Consider the following 18,457-nt stretch of genomic DNA (forward strand, 5'->3'; position numbering starts at 1 on the left):
TTTGTGTGTGCCCATGTTTTTGGTGATACGTGTTGTCTTGCCTTTAAAGACTTGCTAGTGGACATGTTGGGAGTACTGGCCAGCTACAGCATCACAGTCAAAGAACTGAAGTTGCTCTTCAGCATGCTAAGAGGTGATGGAGGTCTCTGGGTAAGTCAAAGCAGGACCAGATTTATTAAGTTGGATGAAGGTGTGTGTTTGTTTTACAATTTTACCACTTCAGTTGCCCCTTTTTGAGGCTTGTTCTTTAACTACAGAATATGTGACTAAGGTAAATGACTTGACTGTCTTTTAATTAGTCTTTTTTTTTTTTATATTTGCCACCTGTGCAGCCGAAGCATGCAGTCAAAATGTTGTCAGTATTGAATCAGATGCCTCAGCGACATGGTCCAGATGCCTTCTTCAATTTTCCTGGTCGCAGTGCAGCCGTGAGTTTTTACATGAATCTGCTTTGCAATCCATTTTACAATTTTCTTGTGTATATTTGCAGGTTAAATCAATGAATAAATAATAATCCCTCATACTACACAGTAATGTATTACACTTGTTGTGTTCAACCAAAAGTAGCACTAAACTAAATCCACATATCAAAAAACTGACCTTGAATATCTACTGAACTTTACAAAGTTATGTCTTCAAACTGCTGTGTTTTTGTAGCAGTACTTATATTATATTTTTATAATAAAACCACTGGGTGATGTTTGTGGCTGAAATAATCAGATTTTGTTATTTTTCTGCCTGAAATTAAAAAAAAAGGATTTTTCAAACTTAATTTACTCAATGAGGGTTACAACAAATAAGTAAAAGAAAAATGGCAATAGCACTTGTAAACTCTATCAGGTGCAACTAATTACCTTCTCAATCACTTGTGATCAATTGTAATGATTTCAATTAGTTAAAAAGAAAATAAGCTATGGCTAGAGCTTTCCAGTCCTTGGTAGTAAAACTGGAAGCAAACAGCATATGAGTGAGAAGGCACTTTCAAAAGATCTCCACAAAGTGGTAGAAAAGCACGAGTGGGGAGATGGATTTCGAATGATTTGTCCTCTAAGAGAACAGTTAAGTTTATAATAAGAAGGTGGAAGGTGTTTGGTGCTACCATGACTCTGCCTGGGTCAAACTGTTCATCAAAACCAGATGGCAGAGTTGCAAAAATAATAATAATTATTATTTTCAACAAAGGACACAATTATTACCCTGGAGGCGGTAGCATCCGGTTGTGGAAACGTTTCTCTTCAGCAGAGACTAGGGCACTTGACAGGTTAGAAGGGAAAATGGATGGGCCATCAAATTGTTGAGGAAAACCTGCTGCCTTCTGCTAGAAAGCTGAAGACAGGAAGATGGTTCACCTTTCAAAATGGAAATGCCCCAAAGCATGGCCAAATTGACCATACTGTGGCTGAAGGAGAAAATTTGAATGTTTTTTTTAAATTGGCCTAGTCAGAGTCCAGACTCAAATCTTATTGAAAATCTGTAGAAAAGCCTGAAGACTGCAGTCCACTAGCACCCACCATGCAATTTGACTGAGCTTCAACAGTTCTGTAAGGGAGAGTATCCAAACAAACTCGGCTATAATGAGCAAAACGGTGTTCCACAAAGTATTAATGCAGGTTTTACTTATAGGTTGTAACCTGCATTGAGTAAATCACGCTGGGAAAAAAATCTGTGCCTGTGTTTTCATTTCAGGCTGTACATGTTTTGAAAGGGGGTGATTACATTTTTATTTTATTTTATAACCACAGTACATGACTACTCAGTGTAGTAAGAATATATATAATTAAAGGGTTTATAGATAAGAAAATGTGAGTAACCTAGTCAGGATAATGAAAAAGTAGCAAGAAGATGAAGTTCAGAGCTGCTGATTGTTTTTTTTGGGAGCTACTATTTTGAGAAAAACCAGAGTATATTAAATGTGTATAATAAAGGAAATGGGTGAAGCCAGTGAAAGGACATTGCAGTGGAGCACACTGTTCAGTTTTGCGTTTAATCTTTTTACTGTGCACCATCCAAAAACATGCCGATTACCTAAATGAGTTATCACAGTAATTTCACTAAAAGTAAAATTTCAGTCCTGGTTTAGAAGTTGTTCTAAACTACTCTCTCCAGAATCGTAGTGATTATTAGCAACTTTACTCCAATGTATATACTTTTTTCTCTCTGTTTTTTACTTCAGGCCATTGCTTTACCTCCTATTGCCAAGTGGCCTTATCAGAATGGGTTTACGTTCAACACCTGGTTCAGAATGGACCCCTTGAATAACATCAATGTTGACAAGGACAAACCGTATCTCTACTGGTGAGTTTGCAAATGTATACATTTGTCCTCCATGTTTCCAGTGACTTCAGTTAGACTCTGAATCCCTCTCAGGTGCTGTAAGTCAAATGCGGACACCAATGAGAACAAAATTACACTTTCTTGTTTTTCAGCAGTCTGATTGCTTTAGCTTCATATTAGAAATCATTCCTTCTCTGCAGAGACCTATAAAGCCACCAGCAGCTTTATTGATGAAGCAATCTGCTGTCTGATACTCTGTGACCTACAGTGATTTTTCCATCTAAGAAGATTATGACTGAAACTTGTTTTTCAAGGTTAACGAGTTTTACAGACAATGTTTTTCACACACTGGCAACACTTATGTAATGTGGTTTGTGAAAGGGCTTCATTTTTTTCCCAGATAATGTTCAAGAGTTACAATAGAGAAAGAGGGAATTAGGTGAGATTATTTAGATTAAAACCCAAGGAAGCACGAAATACAGTGACTGGTAGTGGCTGTTACAGAGGTTGACTGCAGCAGTGGGAGGCAATTTGGAGGTATTAATTTAGATTTCAATATCTGCCAGACAAGGCCCACACACCAGCTTGTGCAGGGGCTTGTGGATAATTAGTGCTAAAATTGGGAACGCACAAGTGTGGTGATGTTCGGCTGTTGTTTATGAGAGGAGCTGTTCAGAGAAAATCACAGAATACAATGACTTGTATAAAAAAAACTTGTGGAAGTGAATTAAAGACGGTGGATAACAAAGATGAAAATAGACGGATGGGGAAGACTGTTAATGCTTATTGGTCAAAGATAACAGTTGTGTGCTCATCATCTGCTGACCGTCATCACTTCACCCGGATCACAGTATAATTAAAGATTCCTTTCACCTCAGAAGGACTTTTTCTGCATTTCTCTGATGTGTAACATCAGAAAGGGAAAAAAAAGAAATATTGGCTAATCTAAGTTGTTGGTATTCATGTGGCAGACATTCCTTTTTGACACAGTCACAAAAAGGGTGAGATATGCCAGGCTAATCCTGTTTATGCATTGCTCTGAGGGCCTCATAGCTCAGCAACAGGGCATGTAGACAACAAAAAGAGATGTATCTGAAGGAAACCAAGGCTGCTGCTTTCTACCTGATGGATAATCACAAGCAGGCCTGTCCACTGGAGTGTCTTGGCTGGCTCAGTGGTAGCTAGGTGTGGGGCTTTACATCCCTCTAGTCCTGCATATACACCACAGTTTAAAGGCCCATGCTTTTGCCTTGGCAAAGAGTCTGTTTGTTTTAGATGGTCCCTGTGGGTGGTGGTGCTGGTGGTGGATGGGTGGTAGCTGAGGATTGCTTTGAAGATGGAAGACTGCTATAGACCTAGAGACTGACAGAGTGTAGTGAGAACTTGTCAACAGTGAAAAAGTTGTTTGGCCCATGCAGGGAAAAAATAGAGAACGAATGTGTAATTGCAAGCTTGTTGCGGTGTGTGCGTTGTGTGGACTGTGCAGGGTCTGCTCGTATTACAGGTAGCAGTTCCTCAGTGCTAAAAGTGGAGTCAAGGAAGCTGGAAAGTATGGATTAGATACTATTCTCATCACTTTTGTGTGCTCATCAAAAAGTGCTCTTTGCATTTTGTAGTTATTTCCAGGCTTGCAATTTGTGCAGTTGCTGTAGTCTCACCATAGGTATTTATTTTTCTGACTGCTTAAAGTAATATACATTTTTGCCCTGTCATTCAAAAATTATTGTTTCATTTGAGTTAGTGGTTTGTACTGTGTTTGCAGTATGTTAAGGAGGAAATAACCAAACAAAACGTTAAAAACAAATGAGGGAAAAAAAGTCTGAAAGTTTGTGAGGCAAAACCCTCAGTTGAAATGAATTATATTTATCTTACTTTTACCTTTATATTTCATAATACAGTATGTCATGTGTACGTGTCTCTGTTTACAGCTTTCGCACCAGCAAGGGCATTGGCTACTCTGCACATTTTGTTGGTAACTGCCTGATTGTGACATCACTTAAGTCCAAAGGAAAAGGTTTTCAGCATTGTGTGAAGTATGACTTTCAGCCCAGGAAGGTAAGTGCAACTTTGGTCTCCAGTCATATGCTCTAGCTAGTATAAAATATACCTGTAAACAATTTAAAAGTATTTACGTTTAACTTTTAGTGGGCATTAGATTAAAATAAATATTTGTAAAAGTTATTAAAAATTGTTGAGAACACTGACATTATACCAGACTGAATGCCTGAAATGTCTATGGTAAAAGTTAAAAGCCAGAGGTAAAGACTATAGATTACATTTGAAACACTCTTACCGCCGACTCCCTATTTACTTTATTTCCCTGACATGTCTACACGTCACCGTTAAGTGTTTAGGGCCACCAGAGACGTCTTACAGGTTAAATTAGGTGTAAAGGTAGATGAGAAAATGAAACTTAATTTAGCATGTGTCAAACAATCAGAGCTCACACATAACACCTGCTAACAACTATTCATCCAATTCCCCTTGTCACAGCACAGGTATTATTTGGTAGAAGCTCTAATAGAATATAAAACTGTGTTTAATGACATATTTAATTGATTCGGGTACAGACATTGTTAGATAAGTGTGATTCTAAATAATCAAGTGATTATACTATGAGCAGTTTGATTGTTTTTTAAGTAGCTCTGTTCTGTGCTGACAGGTTGTTTCCATTTATTTATTTATTATTATAGATATATTTTCAGCGACATAATATTTTATGCACAATAAGCCAGCGCAAATGTTCCTTCATCAGAAATTAAAGTTTGTTTGTAATGGTTTTGGCAAGGGGAATGCAGATTTGCCCTGGTGTAATTTTCATTATTTTGCTATAACTATAACTTTATTTTCCTAAACTCTCCTTGACCATTTTTGTTACTTCTGATTAACTTGTGCCATTTCAAAATAAGGGGATGCAAAGTTTTGCAACCAAATGCAATACATAGTATATCATATGTTCCACTTTATTGACTTAATGAGGTTTTAGTGCATCTAAAGGTAATTAAACCAAACTTTTGACAAACATTCAACTCTGAGGAAAATAAGTGCATGTATTTCTTTCTACTGTAAACATTGTTTATATAAGAGGCACCTGAGGAAAAATAAAACGCCATTTATATGTTCACATATCACAAAATATGCCCACAGCAAGTGCTGACAGTTTTTAAAAAAATCAAGTAAACCTTTTAAAAGTTATATATCTAGCGCTAGTCAGTGTTACATCCTTTTTTAAAAGTGTCTGAAAGGGCTTTGTTCAGGGTGCAAAATAAGTTGTTTTGCCTCCTCTTAGATTGTTCTCTGATCTATTATTTAACACCTTCCACTGCAGATTAGAGCTAGCAAACCTTACTGCCATGGCTTACTATTTACTCTGACCGCCATCTGAATTTCTCGGTATTAAAAAAAGCATTTGGGGGACTTTGTATGTGTTGGACATGTTCTAGAAAACCGAACTGCATTGTAGTTTTTAAACTTAGATGTAAAGATGTTTTCCGAGAAGAATATTACATATTGTCAATCTGACTCTCTTCTTCCCCTCAGTGGTACATGATCAGTATAGTTCACATCTACAGCCGGTGGAGAAACAGTGAAATTAGATGCTACGTTAATGGGCAGCTTGTTTCTTATGGAGACATGGCCTGGCACGTCAACACAAATGATGTAAGCAGAACTATATTTTTAATTCCTCCTCAGTATTTTCATCCTTCTCCTGGTTTTTATGTTTATTAGTACAAGACTCAGGCTGCCATGTTGACATTTAGATAACTGTATCTTCTGAGAGGGAAAAAAATGCATTCATCTTTAGCAGTGCTCATTGGGCAGAATTAGTTTCATAATATCAACAAGAATTTCTCTCAGAAATATGACTGGCATTTCAATCTTAATTTGAATATTCATTTGTCAGTTGTGCTGCAGTAGAGGGTGAAAGATGGAATAAAATTTGTTTTTTTAAGAGAACAGATTTATGTATGGAGTGAAAAAATGCCAGATCTCAGTCAGTAGCTACTATGTGTACATAAATTGTAGACTGAAGCAATCTTGTAGATCATTTTGACTCATAACAGTATATTACTTGCATGTTAGAATGGCTGTAAGCCAAAAAGAAACCTGATGTCACGCATAGCTCTTTGGTATAGCTTCAAATAGTAACATACACTGTGTGTTACACAGAAAACATTACCATCACTTCATGCTGTAGTTATAAATTCAGGACAAGATTGCAAAAATGTCAAGTTGAGATATACTGTTAGTGAGGATCATGAAATATTCGACTACATTAACTGAAGTTTCCTTATTTTGTGATGGAGAATTACACCATGCATACACCAAGGGAATAGTTTAGATTAGTTTTGTCTTTTAACCAGTTAGCACATAAGCAAAAGGTATTGAGATAAAATCATGCTGATATTATTAGATGGGCTGCAGAAAAATCTGGCAGATGTTTCACATATTTCTGTGTTTTTAGTCAAATTACTTAAAACTGCATATTATCCTTCAATTTTATCTCAGATGCAATCACAGTGCATATTCTCACAACCCCTGAGGTTATATTGAGGTTTTATATCTTGTGAATCCGGGCCGATGTTTTCAGTGTTCCAATGGGGAATTGTCAAGGTAGACACTGAAACAATTAGGTGATTTATTTTTAATTTTTGCATTTGCCATGCAATTTCAAGCCCAACATGTGAAAATCTGTCTACACAAATATTGTACTCCTTTACTTTTTGCCATCTGCCTAATTAAGCTGTTTGTGGATTTGTATTTTTTTAAGTCCCACAGTGCAAAATAATGTAGCCTCTCTTTTTTTCTTTTTCACCCTTCCAGAGTTACGATAAGTGCTTCCTTGGGTCCTCAGAGACAGCAGATGCTAACAGAGTATTCTGTGGGCAGCTAGGAGCTGTCTATGTGTTCAGTGAAGCCCTCAATCCTGCACAGATATTTGCAATTCATCAGCTTGGACCAGGCTATAAGGTATGTACTTGAGTTGACAAAATTAGATGAGGTGTAAGCAGTCTGCGTCACCTGACAATCTGGGAAATCCGTGCCCAGTGCTGCCCTGCTGCAGTTCCTTTACTTTGTGTCTCCATTCTTGGAGCGACAGTTTTCCTCCCAGATAAATGGCTGCATAAATTACCTACTTCTGGGGAATAATGGCACAATAGATGCAGCGAGCAGCAGGCACGCCAAGGGGATAGAGTCTTGAGCCGACTTATATCAGCTGCAGCAGGTGTAGCTCTCCCAAGCGTCTTGACAAAGACGGAAAAATTGTAAATGTAGAAAGATGCTGACCTATCCAGAAGGGATTTTAGCTGTCAGTGCTTATTATATAGCGACAAAATATTTTGTTTGCACATTTTTAAAAAAATTAGTTTAATGTTCCTATTCATTTTCTCTATATTCCAAATATTATATTCGTCCTAAGCTAGACATTTTGTGCCTTCAGTTTGTTTCAGAGATCGCTCTTTCTCACGCTCACTGTCTCACTTTTGCTCCTGATGCTCACAAAGTGCTGCTCTTTTTTTCATTGCTTAGCACTGCACTGTGTCACAAATGGAGGAATGACACACACTGCGAATCAGCTTTAAACACAGGATGTCTCTCAGACAGTTTATAAAAGCTCTGACCATTTTACAGCAGCTCTGTTTGCTCTCTACCTGCTTTGAAGACTAAATTATGCATTTAGTTTCTTTTAATGGCAGAAAGGAATAGTAGTGTGCAAGGTCAAGTTCAAGAATCCAAGGCCTTTTTTGTGATTTCAATCATGTCTATCAGTGCCTAGCAATTCCCAGGAGCCCTCATTGTTTGGTCTTTTCGCTAATGGCTGGTGACTTGAAGTTTCCCTCCTTAATTGTGGTTCTAAACCTTCTGCTATAGAGATAGCAGGCAGTGGAACTATCCTCTAGATTTCACAAAATAATGAAGAGCACGTCCTGCGGAGACAATTACCTGCAATTGATGAGGCTCTGAATGGTGTTGGTAATGGTGAGTATGATAGAGTCCGCCGTGAGAGTTCAGGAGGTCAGAGAGTTGTCAGGTCCACTGATTAGTTGTTGTAATAGGAGTGCTGTCCAGGCAATGAGAGACCTGTCTGTTTAAATGAAGACCTCCCAGGAAGAGTCTGAGAGCAGCAGATCACAGTAAACCTCTACTACAGTTTATGTTGTACTATCTGCACTGTATATATGTTTCAACTCGGCTCGAGAATAAACATCTGTGCTGATGTACAATTTATTTTCTGGTCCATGGTCTTGTCATCCGTCTTTGATGTTTGACACACTTTCCCTTGCTCACACAATGTATTGAATGTGTAACTTGTGCTGACAGTTGAAATGCAGAGATTATTGCTGTCTTGGGTTACGATTTCTACCACATGTTATGATTCCTGGGTGTAAATCTGACAGACCTGTTAGAAGAATCTTTTCCCCAGGCTGCTATATGTGCTATATGTGAAATTGCACTCTGAACTGAGATGGACTTCTAGTTATTTCATTTAAAGTACCGGTTTTGCTGTATATTGCCATTTCTGTGACTGACTTCAGACATTACCAGGCAGAGATGGCATTAAGGGGCCGTGGTGAATCTGTAGTCACTGAGGCGGGCAGCAGCTGGCTGTCATTTATCACTGCTGTTTTAGAAGAGTGTTCATATGCCTTGAAAAGTCTTGGAGATTTTGGGTTGAAATTGTTCTTGACATCCTCTCAGAATATGTTATTTACTACACAAATGTTTATAATATTTTTAATCAAGATTCTCCATAATATAAATTCACTATGTATATTTACATTTTTTTGAATTTGAGAGCATAAGAACAAAGTGTTATACAGTATTGTATGACATGTAAAGCCCATAGAAACAAATTTGTGATACTGAAATACATAAGATTTGAATGGATTTAAAGAATTCTTTTGGGGGATCTGATTTAGAACAGAGCTTCATTGAACAGAACATTAGTCATTGAGTTGATTAGTCAAAAAAATTAAGCCACACACATTTGTCACGTCACATGATGCACCTAGATTTATTTCTGTCTCTTTCCTGACTGATGATTACAGCCATAAATTTTCCTCATGAGGCAGAATAGCCTATTAAATGTGTGCCGTAGCACAGATTGGTCTAAAAGAAACTGAGGAGCTGTACACAAGTGTTTAGCCTGTTGTCTCTGTGTAGCCACTGTTATGCAATATTTAATGTAGAGAGTTACATGACAAGCTCACAGATGTCAGAAACTTCAGAGATTGTATGCTGGTCTACATTCAGTATATAACTTCAAATGTAGGCTTATTTGTAGTAAGCCTGTCTGTCTGTGCAGTGAATGTCCCCAAACTGTCAGTGGAGCAGCACATCACTTTCATTCACAACAAGTATAATTACTTAAGCCTCCACAATAAAATTAAGTTAAATACATATCATGCATTAATTAATAAAATGTAGTGAATGCTAAGAAGATCTTCATCCGTTTGATTAAAAATAATAGTGCTAATGTGTGTGACTTTTCGAGTTTATAGTGACAAGGAAGTAACAAGAAAGTGCCTCCAGCTCTTCAAGTGTCTGGGTCTTTCTTGTGGGGACTTGTGGGGATGTCCCTCTTCAATGGCAGCCTTTGGCAAAAGTAGAAACAGTGCTGTAATTCTTTTATATGACTGGCTGGCCTGTGGAGTGATGCTGTCATGCTACAGGGTTTGTTAGCCAAAACCCATGGGATCATTACTTTCACACTGCAGCAGGGCTCACACTAAAGTGCAGGGCACTGGATCTTGTTATTTCTTGTCACATGGCTTCCATGAGTAGGAATCTTTGAAGGATGTAAGAGACTACGCGATAAGATTCATGCTGGCTGCTGTGTTGATCATCCTGTTGCGGTTGAACAGAGATATGACATTAAATGTGGCTCAACCCTTTTTAAACCTTAGTTACTTGGGGCTTTCCATTAAAACTCTGCTGGAATTATACTGCCAAACAACTGACATGGTGCCATCCATGTTACTATTATATATGGTGATATACAATATATAAGCATTTTTGGATTAATATAATTTGTAAACATGATTACCCTGGTCAACATGAAAGCTGAAACCCAGAGAATAAGGATTGTGGTGGTGTTTCACATTAGTAGCAGGTACATTTTTAATGTGAATTGCACACAGGTGGTGTTTTTCTTTTAAATGCTGCCACCTGAATAAATGTTTTGCAAATTTAAGGAAGTCAAAATAAATGCACCTTCACTGTAAAACAGACAGCCTGAGTACAAGCTTTTGCATTTTTATCTACGTACTCTTCTATTGAAAACAAGACACCTACATGTAAATGCCTTTTTAGGCAGGAGCATGATCCCTGCTTGCTTGTGTGTGTAATGCACACTGTATCTCTCTAGGACCAGATGGTTTTTCCGTTGCTGTTACTACTTGCAGTTATTTTCTGTCTCACTTTATCTTATTACCATCCACTTGCTGTTCATGAGAGGAAAGTAAAAACGTTTCTGATCCATTAATAATTCAACCTTCCTGATTAGAGAAATTGATTTCCTTATTAAGCATATTCCATTCACACTGCCCTAACAAATTAATTCAGCTCATCTGTCAGCAGCTAACTGATTGAGTACATTTAGACTAGTTTGCTATTGATCAGCAATTTGTTATGTTAGCCAAATTAAAAAAAAAGACTTACTGAGCCTTGTTGCAACCTGCAGTTCTTTTGCTCATGCATCAGAATGTTATAAGACATGGTGGTGGGGGTATAATGAAATTTTTAGACACACTTCAAACCAATAAGACACAGGATTGATATGTATAAAGAGTAGATGGGTCATTGTAACCATTGACTTAGCAGTGGGTTTCTGCCTGAAGTGGGCGTGTATGGCTGGAATTTAGTAAATCCTATGAATAAAGACTTGGCCTATATTGTAATTACACAAAGTATTTCCACAGTGTTCTAACTTGGAGTCTGATTACTTTGGACGTGAAGTGACACAGTAGCTCGAAGCTAAATTGGAGACTGTCGACTTTAATTTGAAGGCATTTGCAGCCATATTGGAAAAAATCTTCCTGCATTCACTCTTGTTTCATGAGCACAAAGCATATTTAAGCAGAAAAGTATTTCCTCGCTAAAGCAACCTATGCAGAGTTAAAAACAATCTTAATGCTTGCTAAGTAAGAGACTGCAATTAGGACACACTCTCTCTGTAGCCTTTCCATTTTGGCTTAGATTCATGTAGTTATTTCAGTGTACAGTATATTCATGAGGAAGTGCTTGGCTTGAAAATGCTCCAGAACAGAAGGCTTGGTTAAATGAATGCAGGTAAACAATCATCTGCGGTATCAAAGTAACTTTGATCAATCTCATCAGCCACTGTTCCTCTTAATCATTGTGATCTCTAACAGAGAGTAAAGATTGTCTTTAAACAGTGCTCCCACTGATTAAAAACGGAGAGACTCCAGCCCAAACAAGTAAAACAGTAAGAAACCAAATGAGAAAAGAATACAGTAAGCAATAAATAACTGTGCCCTTCACATCCATTGCCCCTAAACAAAACATTTAGATATTAGGATTCTTGTTTTGTTTTTTTGTTTTTTATCTTTGGTTTTACTTTAATGACACATATTCTATAGTCTTATAAAAGCACAAAAACAAATGTGCGCTGGGGTCACTGAAACACTATTCACCAAATTCTTTAAACAATGGACTTCTATGCTATCATGGGATTGTTTCAGTATGACAGATATTCCACTTTTGTCAGTTTAACATTTTGTAAACATACAGTAGCATGTTCAAAGTAAATACACAAAGGCTGATACAAACCATTTGTGATGGTGTTTAAGGCAACCAGCCACCAGGGGCCATTAAACTTCCGGGAAGCTTTACTTTTTCAGAGCCGTCACGTTGTCCATCTCTATATTCAGCATATAATAAAATATCTCCCTATTCAATGGATTGTTTCATTTATTGGAAAATGAAATGGGGTCTTTCTTATTTTTTTGCACCATTTGTTATCACGTTATAATTAAAAGATAGCGCTCAGAGGTATCTGTATTTTGTACGTGCAGGAAAAGGAGCTATTCAGTCTATCACTCTCCCCTTTACTTTCTTTCTCTTTATCTCTCTCCCTTTTTCACCCTAATTTACACTTCTCTTTATTCATTTTTCCAGAGCACATTTAAGTTCAAGTCTGAGAGCGATATCCACTTAGCAGAGCATCACAAGCAGGTGTTGTATGATGGCAAGTTAGCCAGCTCCATTGCCTTCACTTATAACGCCAAGGCCACTGATGCCCAGCTGTGCCTGGAGTCCTCACCTAAAGAAAATCCCTCCATCTTTGTGCACTCACCACACGCCCTTATGCTACAGGTCAGTTCCTTAAAGCCAATCTAGTTACCTTAAGCTCCGTCGTGTACTTGATTGATACTTTTCTGTTGCAGTAGCTGTAATGTTGCATGTTGTTTCATGGATTTCGTTATTCTCACAGGATGTGAAAGCCACAGTCACTCACTCCATCCACAGTGCCATCCACTCCATAGGTGGGATCCAGGTGCTTTTCCCCCTCTTTGCTCAGCTGGACTATCATCAGCTTAATGACAGCCAGGTGGAAACCACTGTATGGTAAGAAGTAGACATATTGTTTCTTTTCTATGCTGTATTGTTAGCTGAAGCAAAAGTGTGACTGCAACAGGAATCCATCTAATTTCTCCTAATTGGAATGATGCTGCCGACTTGTTAATTGTTATCACTCTTCTGGTGGTGGTGTGGTTACACGCAGTAAATCTCAGAGTACAGGAGGTAAGAAATCAATTTTTAAAAAGTGGCTCCAGTGAGCAGGTGTTGCGTTAAACCTAATTCAAAACACAGTTGAATTTAACAAGCGCTTGGTTAGCTGATTTTATGACAAAGGACCTATGGTGATATGAATACAGAACTGAAGGTTTCCACTCATCCTAGGAAACCTTGATTATTATAAGAGACATAGTTAATGTTCTGCTTTCGACATTCTCATCATTTTGTTCTGCTGTGAGAGCAGACGTTCAGATCTTCAGATCTTCACATCTGCAGCTGAAATCAAGGCTGCTCAGGGAACAGTTGGGGCTTTTAAATACACAGTGTAACACTGGGGCTAGGGAAGGCATTGCACTTTGTAATAAAGCTCCCATAAAATTACTGTTGAAGGGTAGTCTGAAAACCATGCAACAATTCAATCTTTAGTAAATGTTACACATTTTACATGTATAATTGCCATTTGTAATTGAATGCACCATTAATCATGTACAATACATATCAATGTTAAGTAAACTAGTCAGCTAATTTTATGTGTTTAGTTAGGATTATGTTTTAATATTTTGTTTCATCAGCACATTCAGATTTGTGTGATGTTATTTGGAGCTTAAAGAACAGTGAGTGTGTGCGCATGTGTTACTAATTTAAGCAAGTACGTATTGAACCACCTGGAGATAAACTCCAATCAAGGTTTGGTTCAAATGACAGTATTGAATGATCTATCCACAATTTTAAGTTTGCCAAATAAATAACCTTTTCAATACTGATGTACACATAAATCTGTGCATATGTGTAGGTCAAAAAAATAAAATGAGTATGCTTCAAAAATAATGCTAGGAACACACAGAGTAGTCACATCAATAAAACCACTAGGGTGTGGTGGATAGCATTGACTATCTTGTTACTATGGCACATGTCAAGGGCTGTGATAAATTATGCAGCACACAGTTCCTGAAAATGACATGTTGTTATGAGGAAGAATGGGTACTGTAAGGATCTGAGCAAAGGATCAAACTGTGATGACTAGACATCAAAACAGCAACACTTGTACAGTGATCAGGACCTACACAAAGTCAAAGGTAGACCAGCCTGTCAAACTGAAAAAGGCCTTGTGCTTCAACGATTTTTTTTTTTTTTTGTTCGCATAAGTGGAACCTGAATAATATTAGGCAGATGGTTTTATTGTTGTGCCTGATCAGAGTAGTTTTATTGTAAGCACATTTTAGACATCGTAGGCGTCTAAAACTTTTACAGTACTGTGTACAGTAAATGAGACTTGTTAGGAGCTTGATCTCCATCTGACGTCCCGAATTGTAATAAGTCAGGCCCTGCTTATAATGCCAGCCTTGGACAAACTAGTCTAGTTTTTAGTATCGTCTATTTGCTGGTTCGTTCTCCTCTTGTCCATCCTAAGCTTGTCAGTTTAAAGCTTGTCTACTGTGCTCTGGATGGAGTCTTAGCACCTCTCTAATCCTGTGTTAGTTCAGCGACTGCAGTATGGCTAGATAGACCCAGGGGTGGCCACACAGCAGCACAAGCCCCTTATACCCAGTGCTCTCTGCCACTGCAGTTTCCTCTCATCTTGGCTTTTTGTCCCGCTTTCTCTTTCGCTAGCATGTTAAGAGTCTTGCCCTCACGGCGTGTAACTCTCCCAAACACTTGCTTTGTTCTTGCCTTAGCATTTAGAGTCCTTCTAAAGCCTGCTGGGCTACGGAGTTCAAAGCTTCTGCAACAATTAACTCTCTACAGTGTGGATCTGCTGTGGCTATTCTTAATGGCAGTCACAAATGGTGATTAACAAAAAAAAAAAAACATTTCACATATTACTCTGTAGCACCCTAAATTCCAATCAGTGGTAATATAACATTACTTACATAGCTCTGCCAAACTAAAGCAAGCTGTATTTGCTGTACAGATCAGAGGCTAAACCAAAAGCACACAGAGTTGACTCTAACCCAGTTCTGTATGTGTTGGCTCAGTTAACGCTATATTCATTCTGACAGGGTAGACAAAAACCAAAGTGAAGTGTACATGAGATTGATACATTTTGTATGCATGTAGCATATGTGCAGTATCAATAGGCACGTCTGCACAGAAGTGATTGTGTTCTTGTGATTGTTGTGCTACAGCACAGGCCACTAGAGGATGGGAGGAAAAGCCGATTAAGAAGTGTCACTGAGCACCACTGTAAACTGAAAAACCCTGCAACAAAGAAAAAAAAATTGCCTTCAGAGCACTGCTTGTCCCCTTAAAATACCCATTCCCCCCACCACACACACACACACACACACACACACACACCCTGCGACAATCCACCCCCCAGACCACTTTCTTTCCCTAGAGAGCCCAGTAAGTCAACCTTTTCTACTGACTTGAAGAGAGAGATAAAAGTGGTGAGCTTGAGGTCCCAGCTGATTGCTGACATCCTCTGAAAATTACCTTGTTTTTCTTCCCTCTGCCACACTGTCTCCTCATGCTGCTGTAATTTATAAAAAAACTTCTTCACTACCTGATGAGTGTGTGAATAGATTTTATCCTTGCGTGAGATGGTCTGTGCTGTTGTTTTGCAGTGCCACTCTACTGGCCTTTCTGGTTGAGCTGCTCAAGAGCTCTGTGGCCATGCAGGAACAGATGCTAGGAGGAAAAGGCTTTTTGGTGATCGGATACCTGCTAGAGAAGGTATTGTAGAGCCTTCATAACATAACTGTTTTCCAACCTTGGTGACCCATACGTTGTCAGGAACCTGTATAAACAGGTCTTGTTTACACATTTTCTCTCAAGAAAACCTTTTACAAGCAGCCAGAATGGGCATAAACAAACAGTCTTTGAAGATTACGAATCAACACGTCTTTTTTTTCCCCTCACTTCCGACAATAATTTGAAAACTGAAACGTCCAACTTTTCATTTCCTACTTGAGTGAAGTGATAAATCAGAGATGATACTTTGATGTCCAGTTTTTTTAAACCTATTTTCCTTCCACACTACATGCACTACAGTGTATCTTGTCTGCCCTCCCAAAGTCCCTGCATCAGTTTGATCTCCCATTGCCTGTAGCAGAGTCCTGAATGTGTCTTTGAACTGAACAGAGCTATAGGAAGAACACGACAGGACTACCACACTTCCCATTTCCCCCCTTTAATTTATCTCTCTTTCCACATCAATCTTTATTTACCTATTTTGTGATGCAGCTCTAACAGCTTGCTGGCCTCCCCAGAGTGCCGGCTCTTTCGGAGCACTGAGAAATGACTCCACTTTGTCACTCAGAGATTTGCCTGCCTGCTGGCTTCAGCTGTTGTTAACTAACAGCCAGGCAGTGTCGGCACCTAAGAGCTGCCATTTCTTCCTTTTTTTTTCTTTTTTTTTTCTTTTTCTTGTTTCCTTCCCCGCTGCCAGGTTTCACACTTCCACATATCGCACCATCTGTTCGTGATCTGTTTATGCCACACCTTCACTTCTCCCTGTGCCTTCTTTTTTCCCCTCTCTCCTGCCCTCACCAAGTACCCACCTGTGCAGAAAACAGGTGCCAGACAGGAGTTGTAATGATACTGGTCAAAGTGAAATTCTCTGCAAAGTAAAGCATCTTCAACACACCTGAAATTTGTTTAAACTGTTTTTTTACATTCATCATATAGATCATTTATGCCAAAAAAGTTAAACAATTGTAGGTTGATTTTTAATGTAAATATAAATCAGCCACAATTTGTATGTCACCTGGATGTGTTATAGTGTTGTGGTGGTCAGCATGGGAAAACCTTGCTGGCTGTGATAAACAGGTGTAAGGTAGATTTAATATTGTGGCTGATCAGTGTACAGTACATGTGCCAAAGTGCACAAAGCATAGACTAAATAATATGCCTGTATATTTGCTTGAAAGATGTTTGTTTTTCATATCTCTCCCTAATCCCCAACCACAAAATTTGACTATCAAAACAGTTGCTTAAATTGTGAGTCATATTAGGCCACAGATCAGATGATGATTAAGATGTCTGACCACTTTTGGTTTTACAAATGCTTCAAAGTGTCATTTATTACGTTTGTATTAAAGTTTTTTTTTTTCTACTTTTGGACTTTTGGAAACCTTTCATAAACAGCTACTTTAGCCACATGCTGATAGCAGAATAAGCTTCCACAATTGTTTATTATTACTTTGTGTTTCTTCCCACAGTCATCACGTGCACACATCACCAGGGCTGTCTTAGAACAATTCCTTTCTTTTGCAAAGTATCTGGATGGTTTGACACATGGGGCACCACTGCTGAAGCAGCTTTGTGACCACATCCTGTTCAATGCTGCCATCTGGATCCACACTCCTGCCAAGGTAAGCTTCTACGTGGACCTACACAGAAAAGGGAAACATTTGGTTTTATATAAGCCCCTTTCACACATGCACTGGAATTCTGAAATTTTTCTGACTTTGTTTGGAGGGGGTGGATGTCAGAATGCAAATCTGAGTGAAATGAGTGAAACTCATTATCCAGCCTATTTCCTTGAAGGCCCCTAGTACAATGTCCTTTTTATGTGCGTGAGCTCGTACAGCAAGCTGCTCTGTTTCAAATTTTCTGAAGGATTTAAACAGAGTGAATGGGCTTGTTGATGACGTTTCTATCACTTGTTTGTTGTTATAGTTGAGTGATAGAAGCTTTTTTTAAGATGCGTGACTCCGAAGTGCTGTAAACAAAACACTGTATCCCACAACCTAAGTTTTCTATCATGTTGTGCCTCCTGTGGGCGCTGAGCACTCACCGCAATTGATCGGAGGTTCACACATGAGGACTCTTCTCACTGAAATGTGTGAAACACATTCCAAACAATGTCCTAGGCTGATTACTCCTGACACTGTCCAGAATTCATATGTTAAACAAACGTTGATCTCTGGTTTTACTGTTGCTTTATTGAGTTTTTTTGTATTCATTGTGTTTTCACTGTGTTTTTATTGGAATGCAACAGGGTACCATTTTTAATGTGTATTTCAAGTTCTTTCAAAAAGGATAATTTAAAAAAATTTAAAAGGAAAATGGATAAGGCTGGTTTTGATGGCATAATATACATCACATTTGACACAGACTGTTTGGTTAATGTAAACTGAAATAGTTAGCAATTTACCATTTGGTCTTTTAAAATGACCACTGCTGTTCTCTGATCCCTCAAATTATTTATAGGTTTATTCAAAACGAAGAATGACAGGACATTGTAGTTGTCTATAGATGTCAATCAAATACATCACATCCTCATCTGAGCAATGAATGCAGAAAACAAGGCAACTCCAGAGGCTTCCCATCGTGGTCACATTGTGATTGGACCACCCTCTTTCATCACAGCTCACATTTGACTCGTTAATATACTATAATTTATGACATATGCTGGAGTGACTGTGGTGAGATTAGGGATTCTTGTCAGGTCCTGTCTGTCTCTAATTACAAA

General features: G+C 38.4%; 1 protein-coding gene across 8 annotated transcripts in view; it reads left to right on the forward strand.

Moving 5' to 3' along the window:
* Positions 1-18,457, forward strand: part of nbeab (neurobeachin b) — a 178,041-nt gene that overhangs the window by 44,433 nt on the left and 115,151 nt on the right. For all 8 annotated transcript variants that reach the window (XR_010914581.1, XR_010914580.1, XM_067506601.1 and 5 more), the window contains exons 3-12: positions 50-150; positions 333-428; positions 2,174-2,295; positions 4,203-4,329; positions 5,815-5,934; positions 7,099-7,245; positions 12,418-12,615; positions 12,734-12,867; positions 15,606-15,714; positions 17,202-17,354. Coding sequence is in view for 6 of the 8 variants with exons in the window: in XM_067506601.1 (XP_067362702.1) it covers positions 50-150; positions 333-428; positions 2,174-2,295; positions 4,203-4,329; positions 5,815-5,934; positions 7,099-7,245; positions 12,418-12,615; positions 12,734-12,867; positions 15,606-15,714; positions 17,202-17,354 (1,307 nt within the window). In the remaining 2 variants the exon portion in view is untranslated. The remainder of the gene's footprint in view (positions 1-49; positions 151-332; positions 429-2,173; positions 2,296-4,202; positions 4,330-5,814; positions 5,935-7,098; positions 7,246-12,417; positions 12,616-12,733; positions 12,868-15,605; positions 15,715-17,201; positions 17,355-18,457) is intronic.

The sequence above is a fragment of the Channa argus genome, chromosome 6 (genome assembly GCF_033026475.1).
Source record: "Channa argus isolate prfri chromosome 6, Channa argus male v1.0, whole genome shotgun sequence".
NCBI lineage: Eukaryota > Metazoa > Chordata > Actinopteri > Anabantiformes > Channidae > Channa > Channa argus.